This window comes from Podarcis cretensis, assembly GCF_951804945.1.
Source record: "Podarcis cretensis genome assembly, chromosome: 3".
In the NCBI taxonomy this organism is placed as follows: Eukaryota; Metazoa; Chordata; class Lepidosauria; order Squamata; family Lacertidae; genus Podarcis; species Podarcis cretensis.
The window spans coordinates 124,484,313-124,509,032 of NC_137172.1; the positions used below are offsets into that span (position 1 = coordinate 124,484,313).

At 41.5% G+C, this 24,720-nt stretch overlaps 2 protein-coding genes across 12 annotated transcripts in view; one reads left to right on the forward strand and one right to left on the reverse strand.

The window, feature by feature from the left end:
- Positions 1–24,720, reverse strand: part of SUPT3H (SPT3 homolog, SAGA and STAGA complex component) — a gene marked incomplete at its 5' end in the record, with an annotated part of 232,500 nt that overhangs the window by 188,681 nt on the left and 19,099 nt on the right. For all 3 annotated transcript variants that reach the window (XM_079970024.1, XM_079970025.1, XM_079970023.1), the window contains one exon: positions 14,396–14,499. In XM_079970024.1, coding sequence (XP_079826150.1) covers positions 14,396–14,499 — 104 coding nt within the window. Of the gene's footprint in view, positions 1–14,395; positions 14,500–24,720 lie in introns of those variants that run through there.
- The window catches only part of RUNX2 (RUNX family transcription factor 2), a gene marked incomplete at its 5' end in the record, with an annotated part of 221,422 nt that overhangs the window by 16,652 nt on the left and 180,050 nt on the right, over positions 1–24,720 (forward strand). The window lies entirely within an intron of this gene.

Consider the following 24,720-nt stretch of genomic DNA (forward strand, 5'->3'; position numbering starts at 1 on the left):
TGCGCCTCCATAGAGAGGGAGGTATCGAAGATTACACCCAAACTCTTAAGGGACGATGCTGGCACTAATTGCACCCCCCAAGAGATGGGAGTTGCCCCCTCAATCCCATATCATCCCATCCCAGCCAGAGGACCTCTGTCTTCAAAGGATTTAACTTCAACCAGCTCCCACGTAACCATCCAGCCACAGCTTCCAGACATCTGGTCATTGTGTCTGGGGCCGAGTCAGGATGGCCATCCATCAACAGATAGAGCTGGGTGTCATCGGCATACTGATGGCAACCCAGCCCCAAACTCCGGACAGTCTGGGCGAGGGGGCACATAAAGATGTTAAAAAGCATCAGGGAGAGAATCGCACCCTGAGGCACTCCACACACCAAGGAGTGGCGCGATGACAATTCCCCCCCAAGCGCCACATGTTACCCAATCATTCAGGTGATTATGCAGGTGCCTATAGATGAGCAGCAAGGCAGGAGACCAAGGCCAGAAAAAATAACGGTGCAATCACAGTAGTGCAATCTGTCTCTTGTCTCCATTAAAGGCATGCAGCAATTAACAAGCTAGAATCCATCTCAAAGCATTGCTGCAGCAATCACATGGAACTGAGAGGACTCGCATTCAAGAAAGAAGGCCAGGTCAGAATTAAACATATTAGGAGCATTAGGTACTATACAACTGAGGGCCCTTCAATGGACACCTTGGTCAACCAGCAGAAGGATAATGAAGAAAACTCTCAACAAATGCCTTGTCTCCTCTTATAATCTTCACTGATGCCACAGGATTCCTGGTCAACTTATTATAATGCTCAGCTTTCTTTACAGTTTAAATCTGTTGCCAACATTTTCTGATAAACCTGCTGTGCTGCACCATTCAACTGTCCTATAAACCGCTCTTTGCATTCTTAATGGCCTATCCCACTCTACAAACCTCTTTTTGAAACTCAATGGGCAGGAGTCATTTAGTCAAGAAAAAAATTCTAACCTTCATGGCTCCCCCCCGCCCCCGCAAATTAAAAACAAAATGGCAGCAATACTACAGAATTGACAACCTGGAGATGAAGCCCAAATTCATTGCGTCTTTCAGTGCCAACAGTTGAGTAAAGTTATTTATGTTGAACAATAAGCTATTTCTGAATACTGCTGAAAGGGTGCAAGCTATTAAATATAGATTATTGTGCTTATCATGGATGGCAGCATGAAAGTTATGTTAATCAACAGCAGCACTACAATATACTTCTACTCAGTAGTACCCTTCCAAGATAAACACTTCCAGAATGTTCCAAAATGTTTCATCTTTCTCCATATTTCATGTATTAGAAACCCTTTAGCATTTTAATTTGCCTCCCCATGAGCTTTTCCAATTTTAAGTCATTATTATGGGAATCTGGACACATTATTGTTGCAACTTCCACCTCTTGCATGCAGTGCTTCCAAAATACAGGGCATTGAGAAAAATCTCAGTGACTCAAGTTAAGACATCACACCTGAGGAAAGGGATCACAACTCAGTGGTAAAGCACATGTGTTGCACACACAAGGTCCCACACACAAATGTATTACATCAATTCAGTAACTCCCACTACAGTTTAACAAAAAATAACAGCACCAGTTTTTCTTCTGACCCAGATTCTGCTCATGATACGGTTGTGGGAGAAATTAAATTCCTTTCACATTTAAAGGCGAATTACCATATTTTTTCCATCTATAAGACACCCCCATGTATAAGACACCCCCTATTTTGGGGGACTCAGATTTAAGAAAATGGGGGAGATGGCCCCAAATTTTTGACATTATTTTTTAGGAAAAAAACCTAGTCTTATACATGGAAAAATACAATTAACTTTGCCCTTTCCAAAACAATATGAGAATCAAAACACAGCCGCCCTGGAAAATTCACACTTATCCAAATTTTGTTATATGTTTGCATATGTTAAGGGAAAATATGTGCAAAAATGAATATATTAGTGAAAATAACATACAAAAATGCATTATATCAGAAGAAGTTGCTTCCAAAAATGTGTACATCAGTCAAAACTACAAACAAAAATCTGTCCATTAGGAAAAATTCACACTAAAATGCTGAAGAACTTTCATGAGGATTTTTATTATTATTGCCAATTGCTACAGAAACATGGCAAGGTTAAGACTGGAAAAGTGTGAAACGCAAAGATTCTTTTAGTCCTGGCTCAGGGCATGTGCATGTATCCTTAGGGCCCGCCCAATTTCTTTTAAGACAAGCTGCTCCTGCCCCCTTAATACTTCCACCACCCAAGAAGGGCACCTAGAGAAACACATGTATTGCCTGCCCACAATGCCCTGTTAGCGACTGGCCAGAGCCTCTTTCAGAAGAGTTTTCATTTCAGCTGGCTTGTGGGGTTCAGACTAAGCATTCAGGTGTGAAGGAGATGTTAGTGCATACTTTATTTGGTTTTATGTCTAGTCTGTTTCTTAGGCATGGTAGAGCCATAAAACCTCATTGCAGCAGATCATGCAACTTACAGCCTCACTGCAGTAGCCTATAGAGCCCTATCATTAAGATACCAATGTGATTATTTAAGTACAAATAGTTCAGACTGACAAGGATATCAGCCTTTTAAACACATTTTCATGACAGAAGAGCAATGCCTTGTAACACCAACAAAAATATCAGTGTGCCTAAGTGTGCTTGCCTTGACCTGGCAACTTACTCAGAGGGTGACTTCGTTGCTGTGCCTCAGCTTCAGTTCCCATCTGCAAAATGGGAAACTAAATTATCTGCCTCATGGAGCTGTGATTAAATATATTAGATAAGATGTAAAGCACTCTGGGCACCAGAAGAGCTATAGAAGGTTGGCATTTGGTATAATCGTTAACTTGTGCACTGAGCTATTTAAAGCCAAAGAAGTACATTGTACTCCGAAACCAAAGCCAGCCTGTTACTCACAAGCGCAAAGTTGCATGATTCTATTACGCACACTTCTGACTCTGCATTCAGCTCAATGTAACAAATACAAATTGATTCGTAACTAATTATGTTACAAGAAGATTTGGTTCTCAAGTTTTGTTCTGTACAGCACTTCAAAGTATTTTTTCACCAGTGACTCTGAATCATGATCAGGGGGAGACAATGGAACATCTGTTAACAATGCAGGATTGACTCAACAAAAGAATGATTATTTAAGGGTCCCCTTCCATGAACGACCCTTGAAGACTATGGGTCAGCACAATTTTCCCTTACTGAAACCTATTTTTAGAACTAGAAAGCCAGTGACTCCCCCCCCCCATCTAAGAGGGGGTGGCAGAATGACTGAAAATGATAACAAGTATTGTTTTTTATGTATAAAAAATCACATGATCTGGAAGAAAAGCAGACTGCACCAAACGAAGTTAGAGATGAGCACTTCCAGGCGTATTGGTAGGCCAAGAGAGGGGGCTAGCCCAGCAGGTGGCACTGAGTGCTAGGAATGGGCAATAAATTGCATGATATTCTATTTGTTATTTCACTTTGGATGCCAGTGGGAAAGAGATGCACTTGTGGGATTTGCTGCCTCAGGTGCCAAATAACTTGACTGGCCTGGGATACTCTGCGCCATGACTGATGAGGGGCTGTCAACTGCTGCTCCCCCTTATACAACAAAAGGGAGAGAACAGTAGGCAGAAGCATATGCCAGTATGCAATGTCATGGTTTGATGTCAACTTTTACTTGAAGAAAAAACAAAAAAGAGGGAGAAAAATTACTGCAACAGCGTGAGTGAAAATAGCCGCTCACCAGTCCCATCGGTGGGCCAAGTTTGCGGCCCAGCATGTGCCCACCGCCTTCCTCCGGCAGCCCCACCGCTCCGCCGGCCACTGCTGCCCTGCTGCCAATGATTGCCTGGGTTTGAAGTAGCCTATCCGTGGCGGCCTGAGGGGCAGGGCAAAGGGGGGCAGACCCAGAGTGAGCAGCCTTCACTTCAGTCCACCCGTAAAGGGTTAGGAGGGGCCAGCGCAGAGGCCAGCAGTGCACTTGGCCCCAGAGCGTCTTCAGCATAATTGCGATCGGTAAAGTATTTTTTGCATTTATGCCCATTTCCCCAAGAAGCTCAGGGTAATGCACATTATTAGTCTCTCCCCCATTTCTATTTTCACAAGTGTGAGTCTGGGAAGAGCTGCTCCCTGCCTTGCAGGCCTTTTCCCACCTGGCCTGGGAGGGCGGGGCCTGGACTGACTCCAGCTACAAAAGCTAAGGCTGCTGAACAGACGCCTGGGCTGGGGCATAGTGCCCTGGGGTGGTAGTGACCTCGGGTGCACTTGGGAGTGTTGAATATAAATAAGGGGTAGTGAAAGAATAAAGAAAGATGAGAAGAGAAGAAAACTTTGAAAAACCATTCATACATGTTTCATCTCTTCTGTAATGATGCTTTCCGGCAGGTTGGGCACCAATGCAGGATGGCACCAATGCCTCCCCTGGATCTGGCAGTTGTGCTGGAAGCAAGGGTTTCCCCTGGGCTTGGGTAAGCCCTTGTCAGCCTCACTTCCCAGGCCTGGGAAGTTGATCACAGCTTGCTTGCCTATTTGACCAATGGGAGGTGGGCTGCGGTGCTGCCCCCCCCCGAGGCGGATTAGACTGCAAATAGCCAATTGTGGTGATTTAAGAATGCTGCAGACAAAACTACAGTAGAGCCAAATAATAAATACACTAATAAATTGATAGCTGCAGACCAGGTTCGCCCTTGTCATTAGGATTATTTTTAACATTAATCCTAATTTTTATTTTAATATTATCCTTCATTATCTGTCACTATGGTTGATTTTAATAAATAATGTTGTAATTTCAAGCTTCAAGGTGTTTTATTTACTGTGTTGTAGTACGCAGGTAATAATAGAGACATGAAAGAACGCACATTTGTCACTGTATTTTTCTGTTTGTTCACTTAAAGGAGGCAGATTTCTTGGGGGGCACTGAGCAATTTTTTCCTGAGGAGGGGGTGGTAGGCCAAATAAGTTTGGGAGCCTCTGGTTTAGGGGGTTCTATTGGGTAGAGGTTGTTGCTGTTAACTTTCGGTATCTTCATTTTAGATTTTATGATTTGTGTGGAAATTGATCAGTTTGGTTGTATACTTTTGATGTTTATTGTTTATTGACTATTTTTGTTATGCTTGTAGTTATATACATTTTTATGCTGTGGGCCGCCTTGAGCATGGTTTTAATTTGGGAAAACTGGTATGCAACTACAGGCAATCCCCAATTTGCGCTGGGGTTGCGTTCCAGGTCATGGTGTGCGTTGGCCAAGTGCCCCATTACGTCCTCTTCTGGGTCCGAAAATGGCCTGCAGATGTACACAGGCAAAATGGGTTGTCTGCAATACAGGGCTAATATTGACACACACTTTTACATATTATTAAATTTATAAAAAGGAAGCACTCTGAATATCTGAAATACACCATATAACTACTAAGTTTGCATGTTTTTAAAAAATGAATCCCAGCAGGAGCATCGGAGGGAGGGCTGGGGGAACCCTCTGAACCACCATTTTGATTTTATTTCTCTTTGAAGAAACTCTAGCCAGTCAGGAGTCTCTCAGAAATGCATTGAAAGTTGCACGACATTAGGGCTGGACACAAAGAGCCTCAAGTGGAGCAAACCAAAGCATGTTTGGTTGGCATGGGAGTTGGGGGGGAGCAGAATCTGGTTTTGCGGCTGGACTGCGAGGTTTTTATAGTCAGAGGAGGAAAGGAGACTCTTGGTGGCAAGCTGCCTCCATAAATGTTTCGCTGGCATCATAAAAGGGCAGGGAGGAATCTGGTGTCTTCCTGGCTTGGACTGCCCTGTTTTATTTATTTATTTTTATTTCTTTGTTTTATTTATTTATTTATCGTATATTAAATTTTGATATGGGCTTCTGCAAATTAATTAACTGCCATTAGGAATATTCACTATTTTTAAGGAAACAAAAAACTTAGCAGTAGTTTGAAGAGGACCATAAGTTAATTTTCTTTCTGAGTCCAGGACTGTGTATTTCATAAGGGGGCAGGAGAGCAGTTGATAACAGAGGGACCCTGGCACTGGTAACCTGAATAGCAGGGGTTGTGTGGGGTGGTTGCATACTTCCAGACGCAGCTTTGAGTAGGTAGATGCAGCTGATCAAAAGGTGAAGGAATTCCGAGTTAGGCAAATACCTTCTTTTATTAAATTCAAGAAACTTAGACAACTTAAAGAATTCAGCATCACACTATTACCACTGTTCTGTCTGCAAAAGCAAATCAGCTTGGCAAACAGAATGATCCCTCCTTTCCTGTGCTTTGGGGGTGTCTATGACCCCTTCATAGCTCACCTGGAGGGGTGCAGGGGGGGAAGCCTCCTTGTGCACACAGCAGTCCTTACTTCCTCCGAAGGGATTTGTTAGGTGAATCCTTCCCTTTGTGTGACGGTCTGGGTGCCTACCCCAGTGGAGGACTGGGGGAACTTGCTTCCAAAGTATTTTGAAGTGATCACAAGGTGTGAAAAGTTTGGGTTTTTTAGATTCTGACTTCCTGTTTTTTCTCACCAGCCGTATCTTTTTCTCTGAGCAATAGGAGCTTAAAGTTTTGGGGGGGTGTGATAAAGTCTGGAGATCTATTACCCATGGTTGCCAATCAAGGAGGTTCTTTTTGCATACCAGGGAATAAGCCAGGTGTGGCTGAAATATAAAGGAATATTACTGAATCGAGTATGTGCTGTTTTCTCCATAGGAGTGATACAGTTTCACACATGTAATAGTCAACTATACTGAGGAGTAGGCATCATTAAGCTGTGATTACTAACATAATCTTACTCCTTTTACTGAGCAGTAAGCCATACTGTGTTCATTTAAGTGGGTGTAGAATTGAACCCTAGTCTTCCAGACCCTAGCCCAGCACTCAAATTATTACATTTCTACAAATATAGATGCTCATCTTAAATATTTTTACATTTAAAAATACATTATCAAGTTGCCCAAGTTGTGTGTTTTCTTTTCTTTTTACTCTTAGTTGGTGTCCTTTGCTTGGATTAGGGAGAGAAGCACTCTCGTGCCTTTAAGAGGTATGTGTCAGGCAAATATTATTGAGTACAAAAAAGTGCATTTGGGTGAGCTTGAACAGGACTATTTTGTTCCTTTTTAAGATAAACTTTCCTAGCACTGGTATTACTAACACAATCCTATTCAGTTTATTCAGAAGTAAGCGTTGTCTTCTGTGAGGCTTGTTCCTGAGAGTATGCACAGGGCTAAAGCCTTTTGTGGTGCCTAAAAAATGTTAGTTTTTTCACAACTCATTCACTGTTTGTGCGTGTGCATGTGGTTTTTTAAAAACAGAACTGAGAGAGCATTGGTGAACGAGCAGAGACCTGGGTTTCTATTCATTGCTGAGGAGGTATGACTTACCTCTGTGTACACTCATGACAGCAAGCACTGGATTAAAGCTCTGTTAGGGGCTAGGTATTAATAAAGTTGCAATTTTGAAGTGTCCACTGTTTCTGTCAAACAAAGGAAGTTAGAAAAAGAACCAGAACAAGTGGAGGCTACAGAACTTTCATTCTACCAGAGAAGCAACTCTAAACCAAAGTAAGCCACAACTCAGCTGAGTTAGCTGCTATCCGTAAAAGTTCGATCTCCACAGTATGTTTTCAAAAAAGGAGATTGGAGAGGAAAACAAAATTTGCCAACACCCCAACAGGTCTTGTGAACTTGCATGAATGTGCATGTAAAATTGTTTGCCTGTTCCCAAAGACCCTAGTTGATGTTATGGGGAATTCCAAGCAAATTTGCTCCCTGACCCCCTGTCTCTTTATAAGCAGAAGAAAAAGGTCGTAAACAACTCATTCAGACTTTAAGTTATTTTTGCACAATGCAGTCTCAGCAAAGCTCCTGGGTTCAAACATGGTAAACAAGGACAGAATGGAATGGAGAAATCCTGTACAACCTCAAATTACAGCCTGGTTAACCAACACTCTCATGGGCAAGATCATTACTGCCATTTCCTTCCAACGTTATCCAAAATTAACTCAAGAGAGAGAGGGAGATGATGTTACTGATGGACATAACAAAAATGACATACAGATTTCAATGGTTTCAATTTTAGGAAGCATAATGAGGAATTAGCAAAGCTAAAGCACAGAAGGTCACATCCAAGCTAGAAGATGGGTTGTCAGTACAGGGTACAGGGTTGGCAACCTATGCGTTTTCATAGTTGAAGTATATTTTGCTCCACGACCAAGCTATTTTCTGGGTAATCTGCACAATAAAGTCACCATCTAGTCATAAATGCTCTACAACAGGCATGGAAAATATGCATATTGATATGACTGAGGCACTGCGTACAAATTTCTGAAGAAATCTCTCTGAATTTCACAGGGTTTCTTTCCTCTCTATGAGTAAAACTTAAGCCAAACCTATCTCAGCTTAACGAAAATTCTATCTGGTAACCATGTGGGTCAGAACTGGTTCCACATCCAATCCATTGGCTACCTCTACTTTAGAAAGTTAAAAGGATCAAGCTATTCCTGAAGTTGCTGGGAAATCACCCACCACAAAGTCGGCAAATTGATGACTGACTCCAGAATCTTCATTCAGTTTTGGTTAGAATTCTTTTTTTACACTGGATGAGGGACTTGAACATTTTACTTTACCAAAATGTTTAATGCACAAAAATCAATGAATGATAAAAATCAAACCAATAATTTAAACTCTTATTTAAAACAGCAGGTAGTACTAGGGAAGAATAAAAAGCCTGCAAGAAAAAAAGGCAGAAGTTGCTATAAGCAAATACTTAGTATTACACAATATTTTTTTGAAAGGCACAAGTAATATTTGCTGTGAGCTTGTGCTGTTCTTATTTGGTGTAATCTACCCTTGTTCCTTTCCTTCAGTTATTGTGACGTCTTGGATGTGTTAGTATAATGTTTGCTCCCATGTTTGTGCATTCCTTGGCATCAAAAACTGTTCTAGCAGTTGATAATGTTTCTTCTGTTTTGGATGTTATTGCGTCTTCTGGCTTAATCTCCCAGTAGAAATTACTGAAACCCAAGCCCCTCGTTTTGGAAGTTCTTTTATTCCTTTTGACAAAACACTGAGATTCTTAGGTTAGAGAACTCAGCATATATAAATACTTTAAGGAAAACAACTGTTTTAATCATCACAAGAACATGAAGAACTAACATTTTAAAACATATTAATCCAATGTTAAATTGACTATATTAGCCTCTGTCCATCTCCAATTGATTTTAATGTACAGTATATATATTTTTAGTGGCAACAAAATGTAGTACATTACATCTGGATTTCAACTTTTTATAACATAAAATGCAGTTAACACAAATATGGTAACTACTATTATAAACAGCAGATAGCTTAACAGTCCCCCATTCTCTTTCTCTTGTCATTAAGCAACTTCAGTCTAACCCAGCCTTTCTCAACCTCAGGTTCCCCAGGTGTTCTTGAGCTACAGCTCACATCATCCCTGACCACTGTCCCTGCTGCCTAAGAGAGATGCAGTGGAGAAAGGCTGGTCTAGCCCATGGGTGGGGAACCTCTGGCTCCAGGCCTTTCTCTAGCCTTTTAACTCACCCCGGGCCATAACCCTCACATGCTCCTCAGGGCCTTCTGCCTGGCTGGAATGTGTCAAGGTGGGGGTGACTGATGTGTGTGCCCACATTTGTACAGAAACCTCTGACTGGGTTGTTGCCTACACGTGAGAGTTGGTCTGCCCACTTTTTCCTCTGTCCGTGCCCACCATTGCCATGAGCCCCAAGGAAGATGCCCTCTGCCTGAAAAAACAAACAAACCCCACCTTGGCCATGACTTAACAGCCACATGCCCTCGTTCAGCGGTTCCTTCCAGGTGAAGAAATTAATTTGCACTTAGATGTTTGCTACTTAGAAGAGTTTTCCTATTCACGTCAATTAATGGGCGGCTCCACAGGAGCAAAAGGATGCCTGTGTCAAAGGACATACACACCCCAGCACCTCCATGTCTACAATGGGCTCTGCACTGTGGGTACAATTTTAAAAGTTGTAGGAATATTAGCATAGTAGGATGGATATGTTGTGGCTTCATCCTGCTGATTATAATATAATCATATAATCAGCTTGATGAAAGCACAAAATACTCTCATTATATTTGCCATTTACTTAATGTGATGCTTCAATACGAAAAGACAATCTGAAATAAGACTAAAAACCTGGAGCCTCTTAACACAGTAGAATCAAACATGGCTTGAGTTTTAATTTACTAATACCCACACATTTTGCCTGTAGTACACAATTAATGACAACTGAAGATTAATCATTAAATTGTAATTCTACTAGTAGATGCCTGCCAAAATTGTACTGCAAAATAAGAGGGAGAGAATCAGAAAAGTCACTTGAACTTCTTTATTTGGTTTCATCACTCAGTGTACATTTCATCCCACAAGAGAAATAGTAGTGGGGGGAGGGTTTTTTAAAATCATCAAACCAGCACAAGGGAAGAGTTAAAGTACATCTTCCAAGCTGCTGCAGTCCCAAATGGAGCACCCCCAGTTGCTTTTAAACTTATTTTAAAAACAGCATGAAATCCAGTCACAGATATTTTGCTGCTATGCCTTGTGTCCTTGATTGGTTACTGCAGCCATGGAGCCAAATATTTAGCTCACAGAATCATAGAACTGTATAGTTGGAAGGGACCCCTGAGGGTCATCTAGTCCACCCCTGCGAAAGAATCCATGACATACAACCTCTGCTCAAAAACCTCCAGTGAAAGTTTTTAAGGTCCACCACCTTCTGAGGGAGTCTGTTCCACTGTCAAACAGCTCCTGCTGTCAGAAAGGTCTTCCTGATGTTTAGATGGAATCTCCTTTCTTGTAACATTTGACGTGTATTACTGGCAAGCCAGGTGTCCTTCATATCAAGAAGCCAAGAACTAACCTTGGCTTCCCAGCTGTGATTTGTTTGGAGAAACAAGCCCCGAGTGCTGGTTCAGACATGACGCTAGCTAAGCCAGCCGCTCTGTGGTTTGGCCCCTCTTCAACTGAGAGAGAATGGAAGTAGCAGCCTTTGACCTGCATTCACCCGCTTGAAGCTTGTGCACAATATGGTTAATCAAACCCACTTTTATGTCCAAACCTGGCCTGTAAGTAATTAAGTAATGGGGTGGCTAACAGGTCTGGCATGTAACAGGCCTAAAATAAACTAATGGTCAATCGTATGTGAACAATATCAAAATTAGTTCTATACAGAACAATATTGCTTCCTAATGATGCAAAGATGGAGGAAGGTTTCAGTGAAATCAATATACCTCAAATAAATGCATTTTAGAAGTAGCCTGTAAATTACGTGGTGCAGTTTTTTTTAAGTTCCTGAAGGATTCTAGATAAGTTCTTGTGGCAACCTATTATAGAGCAGAAGCCAAAGGAAACAATTTTAATATTTATGTCCACAGTCTATTCCTGACATGTAATTATTATTTGCTAATAGTATATTTTTTTCAAGAAAAATGCACACAAATAAACCTACTGGAAGAATTCCACCAGCTCCAGTGAAGTCAACAGAAGAGTTGGTGAAATGTATCTCAGAATCAAAGTCTACTTGTTTGGATTGCTTTTAAAAGTAGAAACAGCACTAAGTCCAAAACAGTATGAAGATGTCTAGGTCTTCACTTACATAGCCAATAATAACTTCTGCACTGACAGGAATTGTGTGTATATTGGCGGGGAGGGGAGTTAAGAAAGTGCTTAATCAGGAAGTCAGCAATTATATAAAAATAAAAGCGTCTCTGCTACTTGCCCAAAGAATCAGTTTGGCCTACAACAGCTCACTAGACTCATGTCCTTTCTTTGATTTCCAAGCCCAAGTAATGTTCTGTTATATTTCCTCCCAGTCTGAATATCAAAATATGAATTATTCAATTTAGATAAACGCTTTTAGGGAAACAAACTTTAAAAAGTCCAAGAATTGCCAAGGGAAAGGAAACCTAAGATAAAAAATGTATTTGAAATGAAATATAATTGTATCATTTCCTAGCAAGGCGTCAGAGCCTCACTTAAGTCATAGAAACTTTATGAGTGAATCCTAGAGTTTCCCACTGACATATTTTGCTGTGGCATATTTTTTCCAGCATGGCACTGATTAAGTGCTACTATGCCAATAGTGTTTGGGTTTCCCATATAATTGGATATTTATGTGCAGGCTACTGAATACCTGGGGCAACGGGTGTTTGGATCACAGTCCTTGACATACAGGTCAGTCACAAAGTTTTTTTTTTTTTTTTAATGGAACTTCTAAATTATGGAACCCCATTATGAGCTTTACTCTGTGCTACTACTACACATGACGTGCTTTTGATGCACTTTGAAACTCTCTGCTTTAGTATTTTAGAAATTGTCATGCAGAGACGCCCTCTACCAAACAGCCAAGAATAAGCCAGTGTGCAAGCATTCTAAGGCACAAAGAGGATCCTCTTTCTTGTGATTTTTGGAAATAATTCCACAACTGCTTGGGTACTGCATGGCAATTGCCACTGCACACAGGCTGGTGTAAACCCACAGTTGCAGCAAGTAGTAATATCTGTACGTGCCAGGTGTTCAAGGCTGGTATAACTTCTGTCTACTGGGATAGGAAACATTAACTTCTCAAGACTAAGAAATATGTAACAAGGAATAAAGATATGGATGGCAATACAATCCCACCACCCAAAAAAGAAGACCCACTGGACAAGAGCCAGGTACACTTCACTTCTAAAGGCTTCTAAGTAATTAGTCAGGGAGGGAGGAATCACCCATTCACTGTTCTGGACAATACCAATGGCCTTTGCCCCCACAGAAACCAAACTATTGCTGAGAGAGCAGCAGCAACCTATTTTTCCAAAGCTTGGTACTAGCAGCAGTGGTTTAAATTCACCATCTTCTGCCTTCTAGCACTAAAAAGGCAGAAAGCTGAGAGCAGCCAGAACATTGCACCCTGCTCTTCCTTCCAAAAGTAAATCCAAAATGGCTATCTATACCAAAAAAGGTGTTTTGAATAACTACAGACTCAGTCACGCCCAGACACATTTGGGCGATATCTCCAGGTGCCTGTTCTCAGCCCCTAAATATGACAATGTGTCAGTTGGCATTATATCTATTTATAACGACACCACTTTCAAACCTAATTTAGTTCTGAGGCTAACATACATTAGCAGTCCAAGTGGTCCAAACTGTGTTTACATGAGTAATTCTGACATAACCGAACTTTTTACTGAAAGAGAATAAGCTTTGAATGGTTATAATTATTGTCTGCTTCTTTGAAGACAGATGCTGTTCTTTAGAGTGACAAGAAGACATTTGTCCCAGCTTTAAAAGTGTATACAATTCTTTTCCAGCAGATGGGTGTAAAAATTCTTTACCTCATTGCTATACAAAACCAAGCACCATAACTGGTGTACAGCACTCCCAAGAGCAGCAAATTATATAGGTGCATGGCCAATTACTATCACTAAAGAGTTAGGGGGGTACGTTCATAATAAAACTAAACAAATGCAGTACAAGAATGGACCTGCCCTGCTCTCCATCTGCAGTTCTGAGAGAAGAGTAAAATCTTAAGTCTTATGCTGAACATTCTCTTTTAACTCCTTGATAAATCAGAAATAATGATCCATAGAGAAAGAACTCATTAGCTTGAGTTCTCTCCACTTTCTGCAGACCAATACATCTTGGATTTATATAAAAGAAAACATGGCATGTGCTGGCAGGTCAGCCTCCCTGATTAATAGGTTGCCTTCCACCAAATCAAGATTTGTAGCCTGGCCCATTGTAGAAGGCAACTAATCAAGCTTTAAGTATGGAACCCTCCCAATTATGGAATTTTAAAAATATGAAGCCAACGACTTTATGAAAATCTAGGTATTCCGAGATAAAACAACAACAGTGTTCCAGTCTTGTCACAAATTAGAACTGCATCACTATGTCATTTTACAGTAAATTTCTGTTCTTTGTAAGAAATTATTCTTATTGTCAAGAGCAAAGACTAATCAGTTCCAAATGGTCCACATGTTAATTCTGTCACAAACAGCATTATTTTATCGCAACATACCACTGTGCATCATGAAAAAGCAACTCTAAAATATAATACATTTTTAAAAAGAAAGAAAAGTAATTTAACGAACAGAAAATATTCCTTCCAATCCTAGGATCAAGCACCCTATAATATACAGTGAAAAATATATAGCATACCCTATATTTCCTATATGTAAGTTTATTTTAGCTACGTGTGATTTCAAATCCAACAGCAAGAGTGCCGGCTAAGTTACTTAATAAATCTTAAAAACCATTTCCAAACTTAATTAATTAATGAGCAAAATTAATTAATGAGCATATATGGGACAAATCTGCCCTGCCCTCTATTAATTCTGCTTCCTAGTTATGTGGAATTGTGAATGTAGTAAGATATGGAAACAAAAGGGATACTTACATCATACTTTGCAGTTCAGGAGTAAAGTTTGTTGATTTCCCAGTCCCTCTTCCGCTGCCTGATGGAGCAATAGTCGACATTGGACTAGATCCAGTACCACTCATCTGAGTAAACAAAGAAAACCACAATGTTTGCAGGTATACAAGAGCAAACACCACATAATGAAAAATAGCAAATCAAAACTCATGAACAATGTGTGCATGCTTTAAAATATCAAGTTAGTGCTGTTCTATTCAGACATTCACAATGCCTTATTCAGCATAATTAAAAATTACTATTTTTTCCCTTCCCCAGGCAACTGAAGCAACATAGCTGACTAAAGTACGCAAGACCATTAGTAATAGTAGCAATTAAGGTGAATGACAGAATTCAACTAAAATGTTAAATGTTATTTGCTTAAATGTTGCTTATTTTGAAATTACTGCTAATTTGTTTATTTAAACACCACCTAGCTGTAATAGTCTCTAAGCTGTTTACAAAGATACAATACAAAAAAATAAAAATCAGTTAAAACTGTAAATGCAAACTTCACTTGAAATGCCTGCTGGCATAAAGAAAGCCTTCTGTGGGCAGCTGAAGTTCAACAGAGAGGGGACCAGCCTGCCCTCAACTGGAAGGAAGTTCCATAAAACTATAAAGTTCCATAAAGTTCCTGGGGGATACAAGCTATGGGGGACCACTAACTGTGACTCCCCCCCCCAGGCCCTGCTGATTGGGCAGGGATATAAAGGATTAAGCCAGGGGTTGGCAAACTATTTCAGCAGGAGACCGGTCCACTGTCCCTTAGATCTTGTGGGGGGTCAGACTATATTTTGAAAAGGAAAAAAAATGAACAAATTCCTATGCCCCACAAATAACCCAGAGATGCATTTTAAATAAAAGCACACATTCTATTCATGTAAAAACACGCTGATTTCTGGACCGTCTGTGGGCCGGATTGAGAAGGCAATTGGGCCAGATCCAGTCCCTGGGCCTTAGTTTGCCTACCCATGGATTAAGTAGTCCTTAAGGTATCTTGGGCCCAAATAATTCTGAATATTCCAGGGTCATTACAGAAATCCCATGGAAGTGCCTCCCCACATTCTGTGGTTTCAACATCACATTTTAGGGTTTTGGCCCAGTTTCCTATTTGACTTACAGAGGGCGAAACAGTCTGTCCCTTGTCTGGTGGCCTTTCTAGAAGAAGCAGATGAGGTGGGAATCAACTGTGCAGGTCTATTGTATTCATCATCTATGCACGTTGTGCCACAGGGTATTTTTAAAGGATCACATGCCAGTAGATGTAGACCAGTTAACTTCCATAGCCTAGATAAAGCTACAAAACTCACGCTTGCCTTGAAAAGCACTTCTCGGTTAAAAGAAAGTCCCTGAGACTTATGAATGGTAAACCATATAATGTTACGGGAGGAAACTGTTTCCTCACAACATGTGTGTCCCTTATTAATGGAAACTCAACCTCAGTTATGGAGCAACTTTCTAGTTCAGCAGCCCTATCAAATTTGACTATTATCTGTTTCACCTGCTTTTAGAATATGCCATATTTCAAACCCACAATATATCCCATAGGACCATAAACTAATCCTCTTTCATATGTAGATTTCTCCTGAGCATAACATGAGCATTTATGCTCACTTTCAGAACAGCCTCTAAATCTGCAGTTAATTGAAACATCATGTTTCAGTTTACATATTTTCTTATTACGCTTTTCATACATATACTGCATCTGCATTGTGTGACATTAGGACTATCTATAGCATCTATTACCTCTTTTTCATTTATGCCCTCCTTTACTTAACCTCACTTGATGGAGTTGACTATATTTCTTCAAAGCTGCCATAAGCACACAGCAAAATAAACTTTATTTATTGAGAAAAAAGGATCTTGCTCTCCTCAGACTTCACTTCAATCTCTGCTCTGAGTTTATTTTATCTTTTATTTTCTCGCCAAACCCAGCAACTTATTTCTGCTCAAATAGAGCGCCATAAACTTTATTTACAATTTCTTACAATCATATGCATGCTGTTGTAAACCATGCAAATCTCATTTATGATTATTAGCAATAAAGGCTTGGTTTGCATAGAAGTGAGCCTTTTTCATCCTGAAACCTGAGTGGTAGTCATAGGTAAAGGTAAAGGTACCCCTGCCCGTACGGGCCAGTCTTGACAGACTCTGGGGTTGTGCGCCCATCTCACTTAAGAGGCCAGGGGCCAGCGCTGTCTGGAGACACTTCCGGGTCACGTGGCCAGCGTGACATCGCTGCTCTGGCGAGCCAGAGCCGCACACGGAAACGCCGTTTACCTTCCCGCTGGTAAGCGGTCCCTATTTATCTACTTGCACCCGGAGGTGCTTTCGAACTGCTAGGTTGGCAGGCGCTGGGACCGAGCAGCGGGAGCGCACCCCGCCGCAGGGATTCGAACCGCCGACCTTTCGATCGGCAAGTCCTAGGCGCTGAGGCTTTAACCCACAGCGCCACCTGCGTCCCATGAGTGGTAGTCATACCACAGAGCAATTAAGCACCAATTCTCCAAAACAGGAGAACTTGAGGGATAATACATGTCACTCATGTTTCATTGGATAATGTCAATAGTATCTGATCCATTTGAGCTAGCTTTTTTCATTTTTCTTGAACTTCAAAACTGTTTCTCTATTTTGTCCAAAAGACAGAGATAAGTATTGAATTCCCTCAGATTTTCTATTCTATTCTATGTGTTCGTTTTCAATCCAGTTTGGTGCAGTGATTAGAGCACTGGACTAGGACCTGGGAGACCAGGGTTCAAATTCCCCCTCAGTGCTTCACTTTTGCCCCAGGCACAGATCTGTGTTTAAAAGCTTTTGTTTCTGAGAATTCGTGGGCTTTTTGCCCAGAGCTTTCCCCACAAAAATCGACTCTTTTGTGCTCAATCAGAACAAACATCAATTCAGGTTTTCCATGGATTGCCATTTGCTCTGATTGAGCTTTAAAGAGCAGGTTTTTTGCGGGGAAAGCTCTGGAGCAGAAAAAAGCAAGGGCGCTTGGACAAGGACCTTTAAAAGTGGGTCGTGCCTAGAAAGAACTGTCCCACACTTTCCAAATCTGCCTCAATCACAGGGTCTGGATTAGATTAGATTTTTTTCTGCAGTAATTCCTCAAAACTTGCCTACAAGATTTACACACATAAGTGATGCAGGAGGACCAAGCACTGAGCTCATTCTCTCAAAAGATATGGAAAGGTTTTGTGGTTTCTGCAGAATCCTGACACTGAATCTTTTCCCTCCTATTTCCTCAGACCTGATGTCATGCATACCTCTTGAATCAAAGGGAAATAAGTCCTGGAAGCACTTTGCTTCTAAAGTTTTCCTCCCAGAAACTGAGTAGAGAATCATCAGTAGTTGACATCTCATACAATTTGATATTATCACCTGCAGGATTTTTTGTGTGTAGATACATATCCTGTTCAGAAAGGTCAATTATTTTTAAGATTATTACATTCACTAACCTGTTTAAAATCTAACACTAGATCACTGTGAATACTTAATTCTGCATATAGTGAATTATTCTTAATATAAGGCAAAGCAGAGCAAACCTTCTGCATGTTCACCAAGCTGCTACCAAATTACTTTTTACTTTGTAGCCACCGGTGACCAAGATGAACACATTCTCACTCAAATATGGCTCTTAGGCTGTCTAAATTATTTTGGAAAGTTATAGAGATTGTTTCCCTTGTACGCCTCTCCCTAATAGAAAGCAGTTTCCTAATTTTAATGTTTAGGCGAGTAACAGTCTGAAATGATTTGATGAGCTCTATTTTTAAAAAAATCAAACAAGTTCAGACTGCTTAATTGCTTGGAACTTCTTCGAAATTCATCCCACTCAAAAATATATCCACCTAGTAAAACATTTTTCAAGTTTTCTGCATAGTATCTGCATACATACAGTGCATCACCATTTAATGCTGAAACTATTTTTTAGAAGAATGCAACCTTCCCCTTCCCGTCACAAACTGTTTTTCTCTTCCATGTCCTTTATGTTAACGTTTCTGACGGGGGGGGGGGGTGACGATTTTATTGCAGTTTATGCAGACTCTCTCAAATCTAACATTGTTTTTCTTACCTTCCAAATTTGGAATCTTGTCTTCAAACTGAGTGACAATAGAACTTGCTGCTACCTCACTCTTCCTCACAACCTTCTGGGGCTTAAGTTTAGCTTGAAGCTCAGTTCATATGCAATAAATTCCTTCATTTTATCTACCTCTTCAGTCCTACACACTGATTTAAAATGTTCCTCTGACAAAAGTAAAGTGTATCCAATATACTTGTTCTTATGCTGAGCATTCTCAAACATCTAAAAATGCCTATTTTTATGTTGTGTTAACCCTTGGCAGAGTGCCCTAGTTTATTTTTGAAATGTTCAGCTCCACAGTCATGAACAGAACAAAACACACTTTTGTGTGTATGTCAACAATAGTGTCTGCGGTGGAGGGGGAAAGAAGGCACAAAGTATCATCGCGAAGTTTTGTGGTCTGCCACACAATGCAGTGCATGGCCATGGTTTTGTAGGCCGACAATTTTCTACGTTACGAACAGCAGTGCACATGTCCTAACGAAGTCTTGTACTCAGGGAAGCCAAAGACCAGAGCTTTGCAAACTGTGTCACGACACGTTAGTGTGTTGGCTGCAGTGTGTAGGTGTGCTGTGCGAATGCTCCCTGCACAAATAAGGGATGGGGGACATGTGAAAAGGATCTAGAGGTCTTAGTAGACCACAAGCTTAACATGAGTTAAGTCAACAGCAAAAAAAGCTAACATTATTCTAGGCTGTATCAACGGACGTCTAGTGTCCCAATCAAGGGAAATAATAGTATTGCTCTATTCTGCCCTGGTGAGACCACACCTGGACCACTGTGTTCAGTTCTGGGCACCACAGTTTAGGAAGGATGTTGACAAGCTGCAACATGTGCAGCAGAAGGCAACTAGGATGGTCAAGGGTCTGGAAACCAAGTCTTATGAGGAACGGTGGAGGGAGTTGGGCATGTTTAGCCTGGAAAAGAGGAGACTGAGAGAAGGTCTGAGAGCCATCTTCAAAGGGCTGTCCCATGGAAGGTGGAGGACGCTTGTTTTCTCCTGCTCTGCAGGGTAGGATTCAAGTTACAAGAAAGGAGATTCTGTCTAAACATCAGGAAGAACTTTCTGACAGTAAGAGCTGTTAGACAGTGGAGTGGACTCCCTTGGGAGGAGGTGGGCAGAGGTTGGATGGCCATCTGTCATGGATGCTTTAGCTGAGATTCCTGCATTGCAGGGGGCTGGACTAGATATCCCTTGAGGTCTCTTCCAATGCTACATTTACCCCAAGGTATGACTGTATTTGCTATAATAATAATGATAATGATAACAACAACAACAACAACAATTTATTTCTTGTACCCCAGCCACTCTTGGAGACTTCCAACAAAGTATAAAAGAACACACCAAAACATCAAACATTAAAAACTTCTCTAAAGAGGGCTGCTTTCAGATGTCTTCTAAAAGTCAGATAGTTGTTTATTTCACTGTGTGAAATGTACAGTCCATTCTCTGGAGAATCATAATCTTTATTTATTTATTTATTTATTTATTTATTTATTTATTCATACATACATACCCCACCCACTCTGGGCGGCTCCCAACAGAACATTAAAAATGTGATAAAACATCAAACATTAAAAACTTCCCTAAACAGGGCTGCTTTCAGATGTCTTCTAAAAGTCAGATAGTTGTTTATTTCCTTGACATCTGATGGGAGGGCATTCCACAGGGCGGGAGCCACTACCGAGAAGGCCCTCTGCCTGGTTCCCTGTAACTGCTCTTCTCACAGTGAGGGAACCGCCAGAAAGCCCTTGGCGCTGGACCTCAGTGTCCGGGTTGAATGATGGGGGTGGAGACGCTCCTTCAGGTATACTGAAATGAGGCCGTTTAGGGCTTTAAAGATCCTCACCAACACTACTGAATTGTGCTCAGAAATGTACTGGGAGCCAGTGAAGATCCTTTAGGGCTGGTGTTATATGATCCCATAAGCCACTCCCAGTCACTTATTAAGAAGTATACAACCAGTTTTCACTTCCTAAACTGTAACCCTTAAGCACTTTCAACAAGACAGTATCAAGTAGACGCCACAATCTGGGGGAAATACCCGTGAATGTTATTTCGCTGACCAACTGAAGGACTTGGATTACTCAAGTGCAAATCCCCATTCTTTCCAGTTACATGAATGCAGTTCCTGTACATAATCAGGCTTTTCACCTTTACAGCTACTTTAAATGACCTTACCTATCACGCAGAACTAACTTTCACTCTCCCCTCCTCTCACTAAAACTGCTTATATACATTAAAAATAATGAATAAGGCATATAATTGACTAATGTATCTGCATCCTAATACTGCAATCCCAACCACATCTGCTCAGAATTAAGAACTACTGGTTGGGGCTTTCTCCCAGATCACAGAATCGCAGAGTCGGAAAGGACCCTAAGGATCATCTAGTCCAGGCATCCCCAAACTCAGCCCTCCAGGTGTTTTGGGACTACAACTCCCATCACCCCTGACCACGGGTCCGGTTAGCTAGGGATGATGGGAGCTGTAGTCCCAAAACATCTGGAGGGCCAAGTTTGGGGGTGCCTGATCTAGTCCAACCCCCTGCCATGCAGGAATATGCAACTGTCTCATACCGGGATCGAACCAGCGACCTTGGCGTTATCAGCACCACACTCTCACCAACTGAGCTATGGGGTTAGTAAGAATATATTAAGAAGAAAACATGCTACTGACATCATATACTCATTGTTATGCTTTGTCAACAAAGGAAAAACACAGTCATCTACAAAGATCCTTAATGAAACAAAAGCCTAGAAAAAATGAGCCAATGTGAAGTGGTTCTTGGCATCAACTGGCGTAATCTAAAAGGAAAGGTCAAAGCCAGTCTTTTAAAATTTCTAGTAGATTATCATGGCTACTGTCATATAAGTCTTACTTTTGGTGACATATTTGGGTAATGTGCTCTAAGCTTTACAGGTGGAAGGGAAGGCCACAATTATAAATACTATCATGGAATCCTAGAACTGTAGAGTCGGAAGGGACTCTGAGAGTCATCTAGTCTCACCTAGGTGCAGGAATCTCAACTAAATCATCCATGACAGATGGTCATCTAACATCTGCTCAGAAACCTCCAAGGAAGGAGCAGTGGCGGAGCTTCATGCTCCAGCACTGGGGGGTGGAGAGCAGGAGAGGGCGGGGCTGGCGTGCGTCCCGGGGGCATAGCGTGCCACCGTAGGGGCATGGCAGGGAGGACAGCCCCGATGGCACCCCGCCAGGATCACGCTGCCAGGGCGGTGCGCTCCCCCCCCCCCCCCGTCTCTTCCTCCGCCAGTGGGAAGGAGAGGGAGCCTGTTCCACGGTGGAACGGCTCTTGCTGTCAGATAGAACCACAGATATTACACAAGTAATATCCATATGCTGCCAACAAACACTATAAGCATTATGAGCAACACACCATATTCTGAACAAAACTAATTATTAGACTGAAAACCCAAATTATTTTTTATATAACATACTTCTAACGGGAATCGGGAGAATTGTCAGCTAATGTACTACCAACTCATACAAATGCTTTGGTCTTTGATTCCTGTCATCAGATAACATTTTAAAATGATAGTGCCCACGGAATTGTAGCTGGTTCCCCTCCACTAATCTTTCTGACTTGCAAAAATCTGGTAAGCCTTCATTTATCCATGGTCTACTCATTTCTTACATTATTATTAGCAACAGTGGCTTTAAAGAATGAAAAGCAGATGTTAGCATCATTTGCCCTCAGTCAGCACTCTTAGATTTGCCTATTATAGTTTTACCTTTCACCTATACACACTTCCTAAAGCACAAAATTTATACAAGTTTTTTGTTACTATGGTTAACTAGTGCTGTATTTCACACCATAATTATTCACAAGTCTTATTTTAAATGTATTGCTCTGAATACTGGACAAGTCAATTTTTCTCCTTGATCACACAGGAGATTTTATATTAATATATATTTCTTTTGCCCAAAAGCAAAGATGAACAGGAAGTGACAGACTAGGTCTTGAAGTGAAACTATATTCCACAACGTATTGGTGGGAAACGTGATATAAAATATTGTCATTTCTCAGCTGACCTTTTGAAATGACATTTCAGTTTTCCATGTAAGTCCAGTTTCCAGCAAAGTTCCAAACTCTCAGGCACATGCAAGCACCTTAAGCAAGCAAGCAAACTGAGTCTTCATCCACTAGGCCCCATCTTTCCTCTAAAGGCCTTCTAGGAAACTTGGACTGACTTGAAGCAGCAGCAAGGGCTGGGCCAGTACGGCCACAGCAGGCTCCCTTGGCACCCCATGTCCGTCCTGCGTGGCAGTAGCACATGCTCCGCCACTGGTATACAGGCCCATGCAGTGGACGGCAGCTGGGTACACTTGCCCCAGGCCTCGGAGGGCAAAGCCCTGCTTTGTTATTCTATTCTATTTGTTATTCTTATTCTAACGAGACTCCCACCATGGGCATTGGGCAAGCTCTGCACGGGCCTGCATACGTGTACATCACATGTAGCATTCAATATGTGTACAGTCTACCTACAGTGTACACTGGTTGCTAATCTGTACGTAGGTACAATTATTCATATGCAGTGGTGTGCACATGTGTGGTCACAGGGATTTCTGGGCAAATTCTAGTGTCCTTTTGCCCACAGAAGGGAACTCCTTCACCACACAATCCTACTCTTCTGCCATTGCCCGGCAGTACAGAACAAGTGATTCCCGATTTGTGATTTTTCAATATGCTGAAGGCAGCTTGGGTTTGAATAAAGTCATTTTCTGTAATTTCGAATACTAATTCTGTAGTTTGAGTTCCCAGAAACTGGAGAGCATAGATGGATTGCCGTGTTCTTAGACGCTGTCCCGTATTTCTGTCAACAGTGTATTAGAGATAGCATGACATTTTAGTATGTGGTGGTGTTTTTTAAGCTATGGCAGATGAGGCTAAAAGGCAGGGGTTACAGTATTTGTATGCTAATCCAAACTGGCTTATTAATATTTCATTTTTAAGGAGAATACAATTTAAAGATGACAACACAAAGGAAGGGGAACCAAAATGCAATTAATTTTCAGACTAGGCAACTAGCAAAAGCAATTATTAAAAGAATAACCAGAATTTGAGTGACAGCAATTTGTTCATGGTGTGGTATAATACTTGTCTCTTCCTCCAGATAATTTTAATGGTCTTTTATTGACTCTCATCCTCTTGATTCACATCTCTACATCCACATCTCTCATAAATCAATTCTTTGTGCTGAACTTCAGAAGTCTAAACAGCAATAAGAGCAGACGTGGCCGGTGGGGAATCACAGGTTTCCTGCTCATGGGAAAAGTTTGGCTGCTGCACTATGCAGGCTCATCTGAGACTGAACCCACTGAAACTTATTTCTGAGTACACATGCATAGGATTGAGCTACACAGTTCATAGATGAGATTGAGCTTTAGGCCCTGTGCTATTATTATTGGTGTATTTGGAATACTTTTCAAACAACAAAGGGAATGGGAAGCATCCTGGTCCCACAATGGCCAACCAGATGACTGTGGGAAACCAGAGCTAGAACCTGGGCACAACAGTACTGCCCCCCCCTCCCGCCTGCCCCCCACTTGTGACAGGCAGTGGAGGTAGAACATGGCCATTGGGCCAGTGTCTTAATCTCTTTACCCACAGTGCCCTCATTTAACTCTGGGAGGGCAAAATTATTCATAGAAGATGGTAAAAACAAATGTACCCTGTGACTCAAATAAACTTTGAAGAAGAAACCAAATAAATTAAAAGCAATTTTAAAAATCGATGGCAGCAGCAACCCAGGGACACAGGGCATGTCAACAGAAACAGGCTTCTCGGAAGAGGTAGGTTTTGCATCCTCTCCAAAAATCAGCAAAACAGTGGGGGGCAGATCCTTCCACAGCCTCAGGCCGACTGCAGAAAAGACACTGCTTTCAGTCTAAAACCTGAGCAATCAAAACCCTATTTGCTTTGGCAGCTGCCTGCCCTCCTTTCTGCCCCTTTTACAGAAATCCTCAAAAGCTAAGAGGGAAAGAAACTGCGAGTTCCAATAGACTGGAAAGAACTATGGAGGAGAAGGAATTTCTCTACAGCAGAGACTTCCCTGAGTCACAAGCTCAAGGCGAAGGCAACTGACCCATTCTCCCCACGTCTCCCTCTGCCCCAAGCTGGCAAGCTGCCCTGGCCTGAGTGGGCAACCTTTTGATGCCCCCTCCCTCTGGCCTCTTAACTTCGGGTCATGTAAATACTTT